This window comes from Canariomyces notabilis, assembly GCF_033297395.1.
Source record: "Canariomyces notabilis strain CBS 508.74 unplaced genomic scaffold N656scaffold_8, whole genome shotgun sequence".
NCBI lineage: Eukaryota > Fungi > Ascomycota > Sordariomycetes > Sordariales > Chaetomiaceae > Canariomyces > Canariomyces notabilis.
In genome coordinates this window covers 762,551-778,151 of record NW_027041830.1, presented here as the reverse complement: position 1 = coordinate 778,151, position 15,601 = coordinate 762,551, and the positions used below count along the sequence as shown (strand labels likewise).

General features: G+C 56.5%; 6 protein-coding genes across 6 annotated transcripts; 1 reads left to right on the top strand and 5 right to left on the bottom strand.

The window, feature by feature from the left end:
* Nucleotides 1–58: 58 nt before the first annotated feature.
* N656DRAFT_630993 (uncharacterized protein) lies at nucleotides 59–893 on the bottom strand. Its single transcript, XM_064810367.1, has 2 exons — nucleotides 854–893; nucleotides 59–795 (listed from the first exon to the last, which is right to left on the bottom strand). Exon 2 carries the CDS (start codon nucleotides 748–750, stop codon nucleotides 298–300), a length of 453 nt encoding a protein of 150 aa, XP_064671164.1. The 5' UTR covers nucleotides 751–795; nucleotides 854–893; the 3' UTR covers nucleotides 59–297.
* Nucleotides 894–1,198: 305 nt separating this feature from the next.
* N656DRAFT_778392 (Actin2-like protein) lies at nucleotides 1,199–3,335 on the bottom strand. Its single transcript, XM_064814998.1, has 4 exons — nucleotides 2,641–3,335; nucleotides 2,130–2,585; nucleotides 1,752–2,066; nucleotides 1,199–1,697 (listed from the first exon to the last, which is right to left on the bottom strand). Exons 1-4 carry the CDS (start codon nucleotides 2,947–2,949, stop codon nucleotides 1,635–1,637), a joined length of 1,143 nt encoding a protein of 380 aa, XP_064671163.1. The 5' UTR covers nucleotides 2,950–3,335; the 3' UTR covers nucleotides 1,199–1,634.
* Nucleotides 3,336–3,692: 357 nt separating this feature from the next.
* On the bottom strand, nucleotides 3,693–4,941 carry N656DRAFT_789062 (S-adenosyl-L-methionine-dependent methyltransferase; the record flags this gene model as incomplete). The annotated part of the gene is made up of 4 exons (XM_064816746.1): nucleotides 3,693–4,015; nucleotides 4,071–4,227; nucleotides 4,285–4,567; nucleotides 4,664–4,941. The coding sequence occupies 4 exons, from the start codon at nucleotides 4,939–4,941 to the stop codon at nucleotides 3,693–3,695; spliced, it is 1,041 nt and encodes a 346-aa protein (XP_064671162.1).
* Nucleotides 4,942–7,377: 2,436 nt separating this feature from the next.
* N656DRAFT_707407 (putative homoserine kinase) lies at nucleotides 7,378–8,655 on the bottom strand (the record flags this gene model as incomplete). The annotated part of the gene is made up of 3 exons (XM_064811433.1): nucleotides 7,378–7,719; nucleotides 7,814–8,112; nucleotides 8,184–8,655. 3 exons carry the CDS (start codon nucleotides 8,653–8,655, stop codon nucleotides 7,378–7,380), a joined length of 1,113 nt encoding a protein of 370 aa, XP_064671161.1.
* A 48-nt stretch (nucleotides 8,656–8,703) lies between these two features.
* Nucleotides 8,704–9,503, top strand: N656DRAFT_630714 (uncharacterized protein). The gene has a single exon (XM_064810365.1). It carries the CDS (start codon nucleotides 8,785–8,787, stop codon nucleotides 9,259–9,261), a length of 477 nt encoding a protein of 158 aa, XP_064671160.1. The 5' UTR covers nucleotides 8,704–8,784; the 3' UTR covers nucleotides 9,262–9,503.
* Nucleotides 9,504–9,803: 300 nt separating this feature from the next.
* N656DRAFT_707871 (uncharacterized protein) lies at nucleotides 9,804–15,350 on the bottom strand (the record flags this gene model as incomplete). Its single annotated transcript, XM_064811462.1, has 2 exons — nucleotides 9,804–11,696; nucleotides 11,748–15,350. The coding sequence occupies 2 exons, from the start codon at nucleotides 15,348–15,350 to the stop codon at nucleotides 9,804–9,806; spliced, it is 5,496 nt and encodes a 1,831-aa protein (XP_064671159.1).
* Nucleotides 15,351–15,601: the final 251 nt, after the last annotated feature.

Sequence of the window (15,601 nt, the reverse complement as noted above, 5' to 3'; positions counted from 1 at the left end):
GTGCGCTCTGCCCCTGACCGCGATTCGACGAGACGCCGGGATCGCCATTGTGACGCCTGATGTCGAAAGCGGCTGCTGGCTGTGCATCGTAGAATCTTCTGAGCCTGCTCCTTTCTTGGCTTTACTCGGCTTGCGTTGGCAATTGACCTGTTCAGGAGAAAAAAAATTTTTTTCTGCAGGCCCCGTGAGCTGCGAGCAACGCTCTTGTTGTTGACTCCTCCAAAATCTGACGCAGGCGAAGGCGAAATGTGGATTCCGGCCGGCTCGGCAAGCTTCCATGGCGCCAACCCCGGATTTTCAAGGATCATGGGGCTGTCCTAACAAGGCTACCCGACGCCTTGTAGCGCTGTACCGGTATCGTTCACCATGGCCCCGAACACGCCAAAATCGCAAATCACATCCACCATCGCACCTAACGGAGAGCGAAGGTCGAAAGTGCTCGGAGGCAAAGTCGGCAGCTTGCCAGCTCACTGGTTGGAAAAGTCGGAGGACATCTCGGCGGCTTGTCCACGGGGTCGCCGTCAGCTGTACTCGGCGCTTCCCGCCGGCCACTATCATAGCATAGGTACATACTACGTATCTGTTGTACATACAGTTATGTAGGGATAAGGTTAGGCGAAATCGCAAAGCCGCGCTGGAGCCCGCTGTTCGGGCCTCCTGGACCGGAAACCCCGTTGTGTTGTATGCTTTGCCTCTGTTGTTGTTCTGCCTGCTTCTGCTGCAGGCGGTCGCTACAGTACCCGACGGCATCGGCCCAAGGCGGCTGACGACGGCCGAGACGGAGGCGAGCGTCTGCTACGCAACACCAGCCCTGGATTTCAGCTCCCGATCTGGCTGTGTACGAGGTACATACCTCCGTTTGATCTCAATGAGCTGCGCCGAGTCGAGCTCAGGGCAGAGCGCCTGTCCGTAGTCGCTCGTCAACCTTTGAAGACAATGAAGAGCAGAGCGGCTTACGGAGGCAGTTCACGTTCTTAGAGACAGCTGCGCCATCAGCAACCTGAGAGACCAGTAACATGAATGTACAAGTACCTTGTGTTAGTGCGGAGCAAATTTTGCATACAAAATTTGCTCTCTCGACTACCCCTCTTAACAGAACAGACGACCTTGCCCCTCCCCGATTCCACTTCTTACCCCTGGTTGGGCGCCAGGTCTTGTCTAATGGCGTCATCTGATGCTTTCCACGTGCTGGTCACATCGCCATGCCGGGCTTTCAAGATTCCATGGTTTCCGGCAAAAGTTGCAAAGTTCTCTGCTGATTGGTGTCCCTGGCCACCGTCGTATTTTTGTCACGCTTCAAGCCGTTAATGCTTCCTGTCGAACAATGGGTGACGTGCCATTGGCGTTACTCCGTTCGATGCAAGGACTTGCCGTGTTCGAGCGGTGCGAATCAAATCTGGGTATCATTTCGTTTTCTCTAACAGCTCGCGCGGCAAGCAGCTTCTCTTGCTACACTTCACCCATTCGGGTGATCCTTGATGCCCTCAATCCAACCCCCTCAGGTCCAAGACCAATTATTCCTTCGACCGTGTGGCCAATATGTATCTTCACAGTTCCCTTGCCTGCTTCTGATTCTTATGTCACGAGTAAGCCAACACTAGTCATGGGCTAGGCTGCTGACAAGAGGCAGCTCTTTATGTAAACTTGGTGTGGATAATGTCGGGGTTCTCATGCCAGTCGTCGATGCTGACCCACATCTGTTGAAGCTGGTCAGTAAATCGTCAAGAGGTCAAGTTACAATTTGCACAGACCTTTCTAAACGTGCTGAGACCAGCGAGAATACTGCCGCCGATCCAGGTAGAGTACTTGCGCTCAGGCGGCGCAAAAATCTTTATCCTCATATCCTTGACGGCCACCCGTTGGATCTCGGCCAGCAGCCGGTCGCCAAACCCCTTGGTAAGGGTGCTGCCTCCCGAAAGCACAATGTTGGAGTATAGGTCTTTCCGCAGGTCGAGGTCGGTCCTGTTGATCGCATCGACTACTATTTGGTGCACGCCGGGGTACTCGAGGCCGATGAGCTCGGGGTCGAAGAGGATTTCTGGTGCACGGAATCGTTCTGCGCCGATCTGGAAACAAAAGGAGAATCGTCAGTAACCCAGGGATCCTCGCAAAAGCAAGGATATGCATACCTTGAGCTTATTTCCGTCCGGCAGCACGTACTCGGCAATCCGGGACTGGTCCACCTTGGCCGCCGCCCACTCCCTCTCCTCCTTCCGCGGGTCCTTGGCGACGTAGGTGACAGCCTCCTTTATCAACCGCACCACCTCCTTCTCGGCGCTCGTGTGGAAGACGTAGCCGCTCTTGCGCAGCAGCGTCTGCAGGTGCTCCGTCACGTCCCGGCCGGCCACGTCAATCCGCCTGATGCTGTTGGGTACCGTAAAGCCTTGGTACACGGGCACGGCGTGCGACACGCCGTCGCCCGCGTCCAGCACGACGCCTGTTGTCCGCCCGCTGGCGTACAGGGACAGAACTGCCTGGATAGATGTGTAGAGTGCGGGTACGTTGAAGGTCTCGAAGAGGATCTGGGCGGCTGTGTCGCGGTTGGAGCGGGGATTGAGGGGCGGCTCGGTGAGGAGTATTGGATGCTGCGGCGGCGGTCAGCTTTGTGTCTGTACAGCGGGCTATCAAGGGGCCGCTCACATCTTCACTCAGAGTTTTGAGTCCCTCGTCGTATACATAGGCCCAGATCTTTTCCATGTCGTCCCAGTCCGTAACGATGCCGTGCTCTAGCGGATAGCGGATCTTGAGCAGACCCCTTAGCTCGGTAGCCGCCTTTTGGCCGATGAAGACGTCTCCTTCTAGGGCGCCGGCCAGCACGCGCAGGTGCTTTGGCCTCCCCACCCAGGAGGGGAAGTGGCACTTGGGGACATCTTCTCCGGCGAAGCCAGCCCGGATGGTGCCAGATCCGTTGTCGAGCACAATCGGCGCGTTGTGCAGCGCGTCCGTCATGTTTGCTGGGGGCACAAGGGAGATTGTTGTCTTGACATGCAGTGCTCGACGATTGGTGTCTATCACTCGCTATTGGATTGCTCTCACCGGCCAATGTCTCAGCACTGGCACCGAGCGGCTCGTCTCGCCTCGCTCACCGACTGCTGTGCGGTATAGGAGCCGTCCTGGTGTTGATTGATGGTCGAACGCAGCGCTGACTGGAGCTCTCGTCTTGTTAGCCCGAGAATGAATAGCGAAAGGCAGATGCAACCCGAAGCGTCTGTGTGGCCGCACGCCGCGATTCAACTTGTGTTCCTGGGTTCGTGCTAGTTCGTCTCTGCTGGTTGAAGGGTATGGACAGGAGCTGCAAACCCACGACGCGATCTTCAGACGAAGGGCGTTCCTGCAGGCCGCGCATCATTGGTGGTTGGTCCAGCCCAAGCTTCCATTGGCCGCAGGGCCCGCAGTGCTGCGGGTAGCTGCCGCACAGGCCACTTTAGAAGTTGGCACCCCCTGACGTTAATAAGGAGAAGTTCGACACTGCGATGCATTCTTTCCCAAATTGTTGTCTGAAGCCATGAATCTATGTATGCTACTTCCTAATATCTCCTGCACAGTACGCTTTGATCACCACATTTGCTTAAGTCTTGGGAATTCAGATCGATCCAGGTCGAGGGCGATAAAACACAACTGACATCCTCTCATAAGAAACAATCTAATGTGTATTTTATGCCTTACGGACACGATCATTCCTTATCCCAGGCTCACGATCGCTTCAAGCGCGTCTCGAGCTGAACCGTGGCTCCGATTGCCGATGGCCGTATCTGGACCAATTCAAGGCCCACTGCGTCAAACATCTGCTGAAACTCCTCTAACGTCTCCTCCTTCCCGCTCATGGACATCAGATTCATATCCAGCCAGTACAACTCCTTCAGCCCGCCTACTTGGACCCTGTCCGGCACCAGCATGTCGCACACAATCAATTTTGAGTCCGGGCCCATCGCCGAGACTGTGTTTCTCAGGATTTCGATGCAGACGGGCGGGTAGAAATCGTGCAGGATTCGCCGCATGAAGTAGACGTGCGCGTCTGCTTCCAATTGTTAGTCCAGCCGGTTGTCATTTTTTACGGTCTTGGGCGAAACTCGTTCTAACCGGTTGCGGGGTGAAGATGTCATAAGCAATGGCTTCGATGCCGGGTATTTCCTTTGGCTTCAGGGAGTCAATGACAACAGACAGGTCCTGCAAGATCAGCTTGCCGCCGAATGTACCCGGGATCTCCTCCTGGAGCTTCAGGATGGCCTGTCCGCGACCGCCAGCGATATCAACAAAGAATGCCCGGTACGGCTGTCACTCAACTTGTTCCTTGAGCGAAGCCCACGGGAACATGCCGCTGATGGGCATGTTCTTGTCGGCCGCCTGGAGGCATGCGTTCCAGATTGGTCGCATCTCAACGTCCTCGTCAAGCGCTTCATAGTATGTCTTGCCTTCCTTGCCGATGCTTAAGACAAAGGACGACTTTCTCAGATCGTGCGAGTCCTCGGGCTTGTGCGTCTTGAAGTAGTCCGGCAGCGCACTGAACATCTTGTTGGACTCGTAGCATACAAGGAAGAAGCTGCCTACCGCCTCTACCTGGTATGCCCTCGAGAGCGCGTTGTGGGCATAGGCGTTCGAGGCCGTTTCGGTGAAGAACGCCGGAGACCACGGCCATGCGCATCATGCGCTGAATTGCGGACACGTCCGCGTTGATAGCGGCGGCGAGCTCCCCGCCGTGATTGTGCCCTCGTCCGGGACCTTCTTGATGGCCCCGGTTCTGATCAATGTGTACATGACGCCAGCCGTGCACATGACTTCCTCCTGCCTCACAGCCACATCGTACGGCGTCTCAAGAAGCCCACGAACCTTGTCAACGCGGTCCAGCAGAGCTAGGTGCTGTGCACTGGAAGGTCGGGGACAAGCCCTGAGGGCTTCGACGAGGTCCTCGGCAGCTTTGAGGGCCGCGCTTGTATCTTCCATAATTTAACGGTGCGAGTAGGCCCTGAGCTAAGGCGTGTGAAAGAACAACGACCTCAGTCTCGTGATACGGTGTAGATTGAGAGGGGGAATCCTTCATGCAACGGTTCACCATCCCAGTAAATGTAGACGAAGTCTCGGGGCGCAGCGCGACCAAGGCTTTCCCATGGTCTATCAACTGCTGTCTCTGATCTCGACCACTGAGCCGGGGGATGTCAGCAGGAGAGGAGCACATGTGAAGCTTCCTAATCCTGATATAGAGCCTTCACTGTTATTGACAGCTTATGACTGCTGGGGGGACATTGAAGGGTCCCATACGTAGCAATACTGTCCAGCGAGAAGATGCAGATCCTCCCGCATAAGCTAACATTCAAGTACCTACAAATTAGGAACCCTAGATTACTCGGAAAAGCATGTCGAAGGACTTCTTGCAATGCTTCTTGCGAGGAAACCTTTCATAAATCAAGGCCCTGACCTCAACGGGAAGGGCCGGCAAGGAAGACATTGCGAGAACCTAGCTACAAGACGGCAAGTCAATCGGTAACGGGCCAGGATCAGGTCCCAGAGCTGGACGGCGGCGCAGACGATGAGGTATGCCACTACAGCAATAACATGCCCCCTGAGAGATCACTCGCTAATCCCAACATATAGTCCTGTACAGTAGGGACAATGTTGAGAAATCTAGTATGTACTTGTACGAAGTAGTAGGTACCAATACACGATCAGTTATCTCGTGAAACTTTAGAACCACGACACCTCCACTCCATACCCGTTGTGTACCGTTGTAGTAATATCAAGGACTATTAGACCCTCCCGTCCAGCAGCAACTTCCCGGCCCAGGGCCAGCCAAGCAGTACGAAGAGACCGGGAAAGTATCTATACCCAACCAACCAACCAACCTCGTTAGCATCATCTACTGATCGACATACACAACAGTGTTTCCGTCTGTCTTCGTTTGCTCATAGGGAAGGGACGAGACAGGAAGAGAAACCAGGATATAGCATGAGGGTAGGATGGGAGAAAAGAAAAAGAAGAGAGAGAAAAGGAGGCCAACGTACATAACAGCCTGCCCAGCAACACGCCTGACAATGCGCCCCCAGTCGGCCGGCGCGGGTTTGCTTGCGATGGGAAGCCGCTGGAAGGGGTGCGGCTCAAAGGAGCGGGCAAAAGTCCGTAGCGAGTACATTATGCTGAAGGCTTGTTTTTGTTGTTGTGGTTGCCCGAGTGTCGTCTGTTGGAATCTGGGGAGGGCCCGGCCCGCGCTGCGGAGGACGGTGCGTGGAATAGGGGACATGTTTGTCTCCAAATTCGGAGTCCTTGGTTGGATGGGAGAGTTCGGGCTGAGTTTAGGTAGACAAGACTGGAGTTGAGTATTTGTTGCTCGAAGGAGTAGAGATGATAACTTGAAGTGTTGAGTGGGTGGTGGTAGTAGTTGGAACTCAGGGGTAAGTGGTAGCTGTCAGAGAAGGGGGACCCCTGGGCGGATAAAGTCTAGCAAGAAGAATATTGATATAGGTAGTAGTGATCTGAGAGGAGTGCCCAGTAGTGAACTGGTGTTCTTGTTCTCGTCGTCGACGCTGTGGTAGTAATATCTATAGTATACATGCAGCTATAAACAAACGGGGCTGCCCGAGTCTTATAACACGCCAGACCACCGGAACAGGACGGCGGCACCGAGGTCTCCTGCCATCCTTTCCTATGCAAGATCCGAAATAGTGTCATATTCGATCAGACCCGGAAACCAGGTTCTCTATCCGCCGGGTACTATTCGTGACGCTCCCAAGTCAGTTAGGGAGGGAAACAGAAAATGGAAGAGAAAATGGAGAAAATGGTGCCATAACAACTTTAAAGCATCAGATCCCAACAGGCGGGCAACCAATGGCCTTGAGGCGCAGCGAGAGGCACCACCCGCGGTGGTGGGAGGATGGCACGATTTTGGACGAGCTTGGTTACCGTAACGAACGAACATGGTGTGATTCGGGTCCGTTGGTGGACGGCCCGCTGTCTCGGCTCTCTCCGAGTGTGGGACGGTTGTCATTGGCTGGTGGACCTGGTCACAGGGGGATGTCAATCAGTGACAGGCCCCTGTTCTGGGGTTTCCGTAAACGTCCAAAACACCAAATCGTCAGCTCGGCCGCTGCCATCGAGACGCTCTCATAACCAGGCTCCCGGGTTGAAACCCTGGAATCAGCAGACATAGCCATGACGCCATCTTGAGGCTTCCCACAGGCCCGGAGCCGGCTATGCCGCTGGAGTTACACCATGACAGATCCTGTATCTCACAGGTGTCACAGATCTCGCACTTCGTACTTCGTACATCCACTGTCAAGAGATGAAGAGAACACTGAACAACAGTTCACAACCGGTTCCAACATGGGCGACGTTGGTCGTCGACGCAAAGCGGGTATCACTATTCTATTCGTGTTCGTAACCCATCCGCTACACCCTGACCACCGTCGTGCCCTCAGCCGGCTCCAGCAGCTTCCAGCTGCACGCAATCCTGTTCTCGGCAAACTTTGCAATGATGCGGTCGGCAATCTCGCCGAAATTGCTGGTCGCGAGCGCGAGGATGGTCGGCCCCGCGCCCGACAGGCACACGCCCAGCAGTCCGCGTTGCGTGGTGGGGGTCATGGACTCGACAATCTCGGTCAGCCCCGGGATCAGCGTCTGCCGGTACGGCTGGTGCAGCTTGTCCTGCATGGCCAGGTAGATGAGCTCCGGGTCGGGCGGGGACTGGCCCAGCGCCACGGGCAGCAGCGCTATTCTCTGCAGGTTGAAGGTCTGCCCCCTCACCCAACAACAGTTCACGACTTGTTTAGCCCAGCAAATGAGAGAGAGACAAGAGTGCTTATAAGGGGGTAAAGAAAAGACTCACCACGTCTGGACGGGGATACTGCGCCGGCAGGACCTCGCGCGCTTTGGCCGTAGGGACCTCGAACTCGGGGATGATTGCGACGGCCTTGATCTCGGGCGCCCAGGGGAACTTGATGTGGTGGCCGATGCCGACGGGCGGCTCGGGCGGCTTGATGCCCGTGTCGACACCGCCTGCCGGCGCGGGGAGGACCTCGCTCAGGGGGATTTCCTTGCGGGCCACGTCCTCGGGCTTGAGCGGCTTGAGGTAGGTGCCGACGAACCCGCCGAAGAGGGCCGCGCCGACATTATCCGGGTGACGCTCTTTTATCAACGTTAAAAACCAACCTGAACCACTCAACCAACACAACAAGGTAAGGTACTTAGAAACTCACCAATCATCAAACAAAAATCAAACAACCTCTCCCCCGTAAGATGATGCAACCCACCGCACTCCTTACCAAGCATGACGCCCGCCACAACAGCGGCGCCGCTCGATCCCAACCCGCGGCCGAGCGGTATCGGGTTCTTGATGTGCACGTGCGTTTCGGCGGGGAAACTGCGCTGGTCGTGGCAGCGCAGCACGTACAGGGCCACGCGCGTGAGCAGGTTGACCTCCGGGTCGAGGCTGATCTCGTCGGTGCCCTCCCCTTCGCCCTCGTACGTGATGCGGCAGTTGAGCGGGTACTGACACTGATGATGAGCCTTGCTCCGGTCGATGGTGACGTGCAGCTCCAGGTACATGGACAGCGCCAGGCCGATGACGTCGAACCCGGGCCCAATGTTGGCGCTCGAGCACGGCGTCTTGATCACGAACGACTCGATCTCGTGTGACGACGACGGGGTTGTTGATGTTGTTGGCGCCATGGTTGCAGATTTGGACCTCGTCGTCGTGTGTTGTGCACCCGATCAGTATAGTATATTCTTGAATTCTCGTCTGGAAATTTAAAATAAAATGAATCAAATTTGAATTGTCAAGCAAAGTGACCAACTGACATGAAAACAAATCAACGATTAGAACATGGAAGGAGCCTCTCATCGAGTCCTGTGGTTCCGTGCAGTAGTGGCACTAATATGGAATTTTGTTGGACCCGGTCACCGATCACGGAGTGGGGGTATTGGGGGATGCAGCGCCGGCCCCACCCGCTGCAAACTCTCGCTTCATGCCCAGCCCGAGTCCCCGGCCGCGGCTCCCATCGGTACGAGGCATGGTGCCTCGAATACCGCTCAACAGGCCGACACCGAAGCCGAAAGTGTCACCGATCAATTTCTGAAGACACTGTCTATCAGTACTCCTTTGACTTTGGACAGAAGTCTTTCACATTCTATATTACCGTGGTAGGTGATGGTCTACGTTTCCATCGCATCAAACAACCATGTATCCGTAACTACAACGCAAACCCAAGAACAGCATCAATCATGGAGATTTCACCCCGCTCTCTCTATTTCCAGCCTCATCATGCCCGGTTATAGATCCCTCAACCCCCTCACAATTGACATACCGTAACCTCTGCAGCCCAGACCCAACAAGCTTTGCCAAGTCCAAGCCAAAAAGAAACCAAGGGGGCATCCAAAAACATAACAACGCAACAAAAACAACCCTGCGTCATATCGGTCGTCAACAGAAACACCCAACCAACCAAACACTCCTCACAAGGCCTGGTCCACGACGATAGATTGCTCTCTCCAGCTTTGGGTTTTGCATATGTTTCACCGCCCTCTTTCCGCCCCCTTTTGATTAACGGCCAGTCAAAGATTCGGTCGGCCACCCATCCCGCGTGGTTGTGATTCTAGCTATCAAGGCAAAAGCCCCCGTCTCCCCTCTCCTCATCATGGCACACCCGCTCCTTCCAAACTCGGTTTAAAATGAACGTGGCAGCAGCAGCAGCCAGGCCAACCAGCAGCCTGCGGCTCACAGCCCTGTTGGTCTCTTTCACCAGTGTAAAAATCCCCGTCTCTCAGAAAGTATCCGTATCCTGTGATGCCATGGTGCCAAAGGTATCTAAAATCGAACCTCAGTTAGCAAAACCCGTCGTTTTCTTCGAGCAAGTCAGAAACGTACCTCTCTTCCTCCTTCCACCTTGGCCGTCACCATCCCCGTCCTCGCTGAGGGCACTCACGGGGCTGGCAGTGCTCAGCCCACTCTTTCCCGCGCTCCTTCCGGTAGGGGTCATAGGACGGGGGCCGCTGGGCCGCCTGCTCACCCCGGCAGCCGAGGCCACACTCAGGTTTCGGTTCTCCAGCCTCGGGCTGCTCCTGTCGCCCTGGCTGATGTAGCTCGCGGTGGGGACGCCGTGCGTCATGGTACCGTAGCCGCTCTCGACGCTGTGGTGCGGCAGGGGACTGCCGTGGCCCTGAGGTGGCTGTTTCTGCAGCTTGCTGAGCCGCTTGTTCTGCGGCGGCGACGCCACGCGCGCCATGTCCGGGCTCGACGCCTGTTGCTGGTCGAGGGACTCCTTGGGTGGCCGAGGTGGGGGCCCGCCAGCTGTGGTCGTCATATTGGCTTCCGGCGGGGATGAAGTCCAGTATTGTTGGTAGTGAAGGTCCGACCCGTTGCTGGGCGAATGGCCATGGTGTTGGGCGAGTCTGTTCAGGCTCGTAGCTGACCCGGCCCAGTCGGCTGATTTCGGACTTGTGGGCGAATCAAATCCCAACGCCTGAGATTCGAGCGCTGCCTTGAAGCGCTCCGTCTGGCCTTGTCGCGGCTGAGGATGCTGAAGGTTCAGTGAGTCACGGTGAGCTTTGTATTTGGGATCCTCGGGCGTCATGGTCGTCCAATTGGGCCCTGCCTGCGGCCCAGGTCCCTGCATGTGCCCATACATGGCATCGCCATTGTCATTGTGCATCCCATGACTTAGGTCCTGCTCTGAGAACCCCGTGTGGAGCTTGTCGCTTTGGAATGCCTGCGGGGAAGAGAATTGGTAGTTGTCTGGGTAGCGATCTAGGGACCCTGACCGCGATGCACCCGAGGGGAATTTGCTGCCCTCGTCTTTGACGGATTGCTTGCTGTGCCGGGACTCTGGGACACCGCTGGAGGCTGTTGTCTCGGACCAGCGCGAGATTCTGGGGATGCGGAACCAGCTTGACCTTCCTGACTTCTTCTTGCTCTCTTCCGTCCGGGGAGTATTCTCATTGCTCATCGACATCTGCTGCGTCTGTGGCATCGCCCCGGGCGGCGTCGCCAAGGGTGCAGAACTGCCGCGCTGATCTCGGGAAGGCGTCATCAGATGCATGTCCTCGCTCCTGCGCCCATGGTCGTAATCTTCCTCATTGTCTTCGTGCACCGTACTTATCCTGTGCGCTGAAACCTTGCGGTCATACCCGGGCTTGACTGATGTCCCGCGGGACTGGATTGAGAGATGTCCGGATTGAGATGGATGGCTTGTGGTCGAGGTGCCAGCATTGCCCTCGGGTTCATAACCGTTATCCTGTTCGTACTGGATCTCTGGCTGAGCAGAGTCGTACAGCTGCTCGCCTTGAGTGCTTAGGCTCCCATGAATGTTGCCCGGGGCGGTTTGCGCCTTTAGAATGTCAACTTCATTCAGCAGCTGCATGAGCATCTCCTCGATTCTTCCGAGATCATTTGCTCCTTTAGCACTCAACCCCTTTAGCGCGCGTCGGAAAATGCTCCGCTTTTTGGCGGTGATGTCGTCGCCATTAATCGTCCCGGTTTGTGATCCGCCCTGGATGGAGCGGGCAGCGCTGCCAGGGTAGGGTCGCGGGCCATTGATGGCCCTTTGGACCGTCTTCTCGGTATTTTCTTTGACCTCGGTGATGATGACGTCCTCCGTGTCCGCGAGCAGCCGTTTAAGATCTTCAAAGTTATTCCGCATCTCGGTTGCCGAACGCACGAGCGTCACCAGAATTTCCGTGTCCCGTGCGCTTCGCTGAGCGTCTCTAACCATCAACTAGTTCGAGGTTAGCATCTGGTAAGGAAGATAAATGGCCGGAAAACTCACGTGTTGCATGAGAGCGATGATGTCCTTGGACTCGATCCGGTCAATTCCCATACCCGTAGCAGCATCGTACAACGGGGAGCCCATTCCTTGAGACATGCCACTGAGGTGGCGGGTATGCTTTGAAGAAAAGAACGGATCATCCATGACTGGACCAGTGGCACCAGGCGCAATCTCAAAGTCAACACCTTTGCCTTTGGTATCCCGGAGGTCTGGAGTCTTGTTGGGTCCCTGGGAGATGTAGCCCTCGTCAACCTTGTGGCCAAGCGGGCTGCGTACGCCGTAGAGATTGCTGAAGCCGGAGTTATCAAAGCCGGCAGTCCCAAGAAGCGCGTCGTTGACACCAGGAAGGTTAGCAATGGGGCTAGATCCCTCATATGGGTTGGTTACCAGCGTGTCACGTTTCTTGTCCTCCGAGCTGCGGTACCATTCCTCATATTCCCCACCCGCTTGGTAGCTGTGGTCGTGAGCAGCAGCCATGGCAGCCGCTGCGCCTGGCATACCTTGGTCGTGGCCGTTACCGTGCACATCTGCAACTGGAGAAGCCTGGGCACCGTCCAGCTGTTGGTACTCGACGTTATCATCATGATGCTGTGGACGTTGACGTGGTGTGACGTCGCCGTTCCATTGCTCCTCGTGATCGCGGCCTCCTTCACCGTCAAGAAGTGAAGGGTTCGTCAGCATGTCAACGTCGTGCCAGTCTCCTATTTCCGGCATCGGATCGTTGGGGTCGGGCATGCTACTGAAACCCAGCTTGGGCTGTTCGTTGGAGTTGCTGAGCCTCTCCGCGCTGGAAGTGTCAAGACCAGGGCGGTGCCCGTTCTTGGTACGTTCCTTGAACGACTTGTTCCGTTGGACCCCCGCTGGTTGGAAAGCCACACTGTCGTCATCGAGAACTTGCTGAGCCTTGTCATGTTGGGCCCTGAGGGCGGCCGCGGCGGCACCGACCGCTGCGCTTGCGATTGCCGCCTCGGAAACGGTTGGAGATTGTCGGTAGGACGTTTGCGGTACTTTACGGCCATACTCATCCAGCTCATATTCAACAAACTGATTGGATCGCTGGCTCCCGGATGCCGGCGTCTCGGGGCGTTCCTCGGCGTAATCCCGGTTGCTCTCCACAGATCGCTTGGTTGGGGTTGCGGGATTCCGGGACTGTTCTTCCTCGAGCGTGGCCATCGATCCACGGGCATTATAGGGCTGGTTTCCGGCCACGATGGAGCTGCCTGTCATGACGGATCCCTCAAGCATTGATCCGTCGACGAGAGAAGCCACGTTTGATTCAATGCCAGGCGGATGTACGAAATCCGGGTTCAGAGACACGGCGCGAACGGCCTGCCCAGATGTGACTTGCTCGAGTTCGCTGTTGGTTGCGCTCACGGAATTTTCTTGGTCAAGTCTAGAGCTTCTCATGCTCCGGTCGTCGTCTACAGATTCTCGACTCGCTCGGGAACGCATCGAGCCATCGTGCCGAGGCGACTTGCCAGCTGATGAGATTGACTCGGCGGTCTGATGGGTAGGGCCGGAATCGCGGGCTGGCGCTTCGCTCCCAGCCTCTGTATAGCCCGAGACACTCGGAATCGGGCTTAGACCGCGTCGTTCGGGTTGATATGGGACATACTTGAGTGGGGGAGGGACGTCCTGTGTGCTGTAATAATCGTAGGGGCTTTGTGGCGCGTATGCGGGTGCTGAACCAGAGTCCTCTTCATACTCTTCATCTTCCTGATATCGCCTGAAGGTCCGTGAGGGCACCTTGTTGCCGTAGTCATCAATGACGTACTCATCCAATTCTCCAGTTCGCTGACGGGGCAAGGCCTTGAGGTCGCCATGTGATATGTTAGCGTGTTGTGTTCCCAGGGCCTGCAAAGTGATTGGGGTCCTAGTGGGGGTTGGTGTCCCTGGGGACGACGACTCGTTGGGGAGGTCACGGGCAGGAGTGAGTTCTTCACTCGCGGAGTGGGGCCGGTCCGTTTCGGCAGACATGATGGATGCTCTCGTAACGTCCGAGGCGTTGACATCGCTCATCAACGGCATCGGCGGGACTGGCGCGAGAAGCTCGGAGTCTTCATCCTCGGGCATGTGGTCCGAAGCGCGACTCCTCAATTCGGCTCTGCGACGTCTCCTAGAGCGCTGCTTGTCGTCTGATGGAGAGTCCATCGCCCCGTGGACGGCAACAGCTGCCGCACCCAAAGCAGCGCCAGCAGCGGCGGCCCTGAGGCGGTCAGTACTGCGCATGGGTGTGTCGGTGAGATCACCCTCGTCTTCTACAGATTCATGACTGAGAGCACTGCTGTCATCGAAATCATTGCGAGCTTCACGATCCCGGCTCTCTCTGCTCTTCAAGCTGTCTCTGGGCGTTATCATGTTCTTGTCCGTGCCTGCGGACCGTCGCCTGTCGCTCGCATAATCTTCCCGAGAAGCCGTCGTGGTACTCGATGTGGTCGAATCGCGCCGACTCTTGTGTCTGCTCTGCTCCCTCTTCAGAGCATTGAGCTCAGGTAGAATGAGACGGCGAATGGCGTCCTCAACGGTCTCCAACAACTTGGGGTTATTGATCGATGAAGCCTTGGATGTGCCCGATCGAACTGAGTGCTGATCCATGGATCGGTGGCTCTGTGACAAGCCTGATACAACACTGGAGTCTGCTGCTGAGACAAGGGAATCCGGATGGCTCTTGCTGGATCTCCTGCGAGGCGAGCTCGGACGCTCTATGTGCCTCTCCTCCTTGGACAGGCTGGCAGTCCGGCTTTTGCTCGATTTGTGCTTGCGGTCCTTATCCTTATCACGGTTCTTTGACACAGTCACCCTCTCTCTATCGCGGCCGTCGCGGCTTTTGCTCCGCAATTTGTCCGCGGCGACTGCAGCGCCCAATCCAGCTGCAGCGCCAGCTAGATAATCGCCGGTGCGGGAAGGGCTTCTACTCCTAGGGCTCTTGACTTCGGACAACCTAAAGGAGGTGGTCGGGCCCGATCCATCAAGGAAACTGTCGGTCGGAATGGCTGAGATCTCACTCATGTTGGGTTGTTGGTAGCTTGCCCTATTGCTGTCGGCGGCCGGGATCAAGGGACTCGCCGGGCGGCGACGTCGGGCGGGGGTGCCCCGGTCGATCTCGATGTCGATCGGGTTACGGCTGACGTTGCTCTCCTCGGTGGCCGAGGCATATGGGCTTGCGTCCTCCCCGTCCCGGCTGAGAGCCGAGAGCCCCTCAGGGTCGCTGCGAGCAGAGGCACTGGTAGGAGCAGAACGGCGGCTGAGACTCGCTTTCCTGGATTTTGTCTGCGTTATTTCGATGCGGTCACGGTCTGAGCCGCTCTTGGAACGGTGTTTGCTCGGCGTGAGGCGGACTCGGACGCTTGGCCTACGCTGGTCGCCTGAAACAGAACTGGTGCTGGCTTTCCCACCCTCGAAGTACTCTATAAGCAGCGACGTCTGTGACTTGCTGGCACGGTGGCCCGTCTTGATTGTAACTGGCGTGCCGTCGTCTGGTAACGAATAGGAGGATACCTCGTCACTGGGTCCAGAGACATCGGTCCTCACATCACTCGGTGCGGCGTTTGTAAGGGTTGAATTGGTCTCGGTAGGCGCAGGTAGCGGAGGCGCAGCTCTCATTTTACCCTCAACACCCATTGTGGTGCTGGGAACCAGGCAGCTATGGTGGTCAGGTATCGATGGGCTTTCAATTCCCTCGTCCAATTAATCGAATTCACGGGGTTCTTCGCCGACGTCCCGGTAGGTGGGCGGAAATGGGAACCACGAGAAAGAACGGTTGGCAAGGGAAATCTAACTGCCCGTACGGGAGCGATTGGGTTCTCAAGAAGGCAGTGAGTGGGGGATTATCAGCGGCGAGAGCGCGAGGGGTG

Excerpts from the sequence above, each read along its gene's own strand:
- N656DRAFT_630993 (XM_064810367.1), bottom strand. The coding sequence starts at position 750 with ATGCCGTCGGGTACTGTAGCGACCGCCTGCAGCAGAAGCAGGCAGAAC.
- N656DRAFT_778392 (XM_064814998.1), bottom strand. The coding sequence starts at position 2,949 with ATGACGGACGCGCTGCACAACGCGCCGATTGTGCTCGACAACGGATCT. Across the intron at positions 2,586-2,640 it reads TCAAAACTCTGAGTGAAGAT|CATCCAATACTCCTCACCGA; the intron begins GTGAGCGGCCCC and ends CCGCCGCCGCAG. Across the intron at positions 1,698-1,751 it reads GTCTCAGCACGTTTAGAAAG|ATGTGGGTCAGCATCGACGA; the intron begins GTCTGTGCAAAT and ends CAGCTTCAACAG.
- N656DRAFT_630714 (XM_064810365.1), top strand. The coding sequence starts at position 8,785 with ATGAAAACAAATCAACGATTAGAACATGGAAGGAGCCTCTCATCGAGT.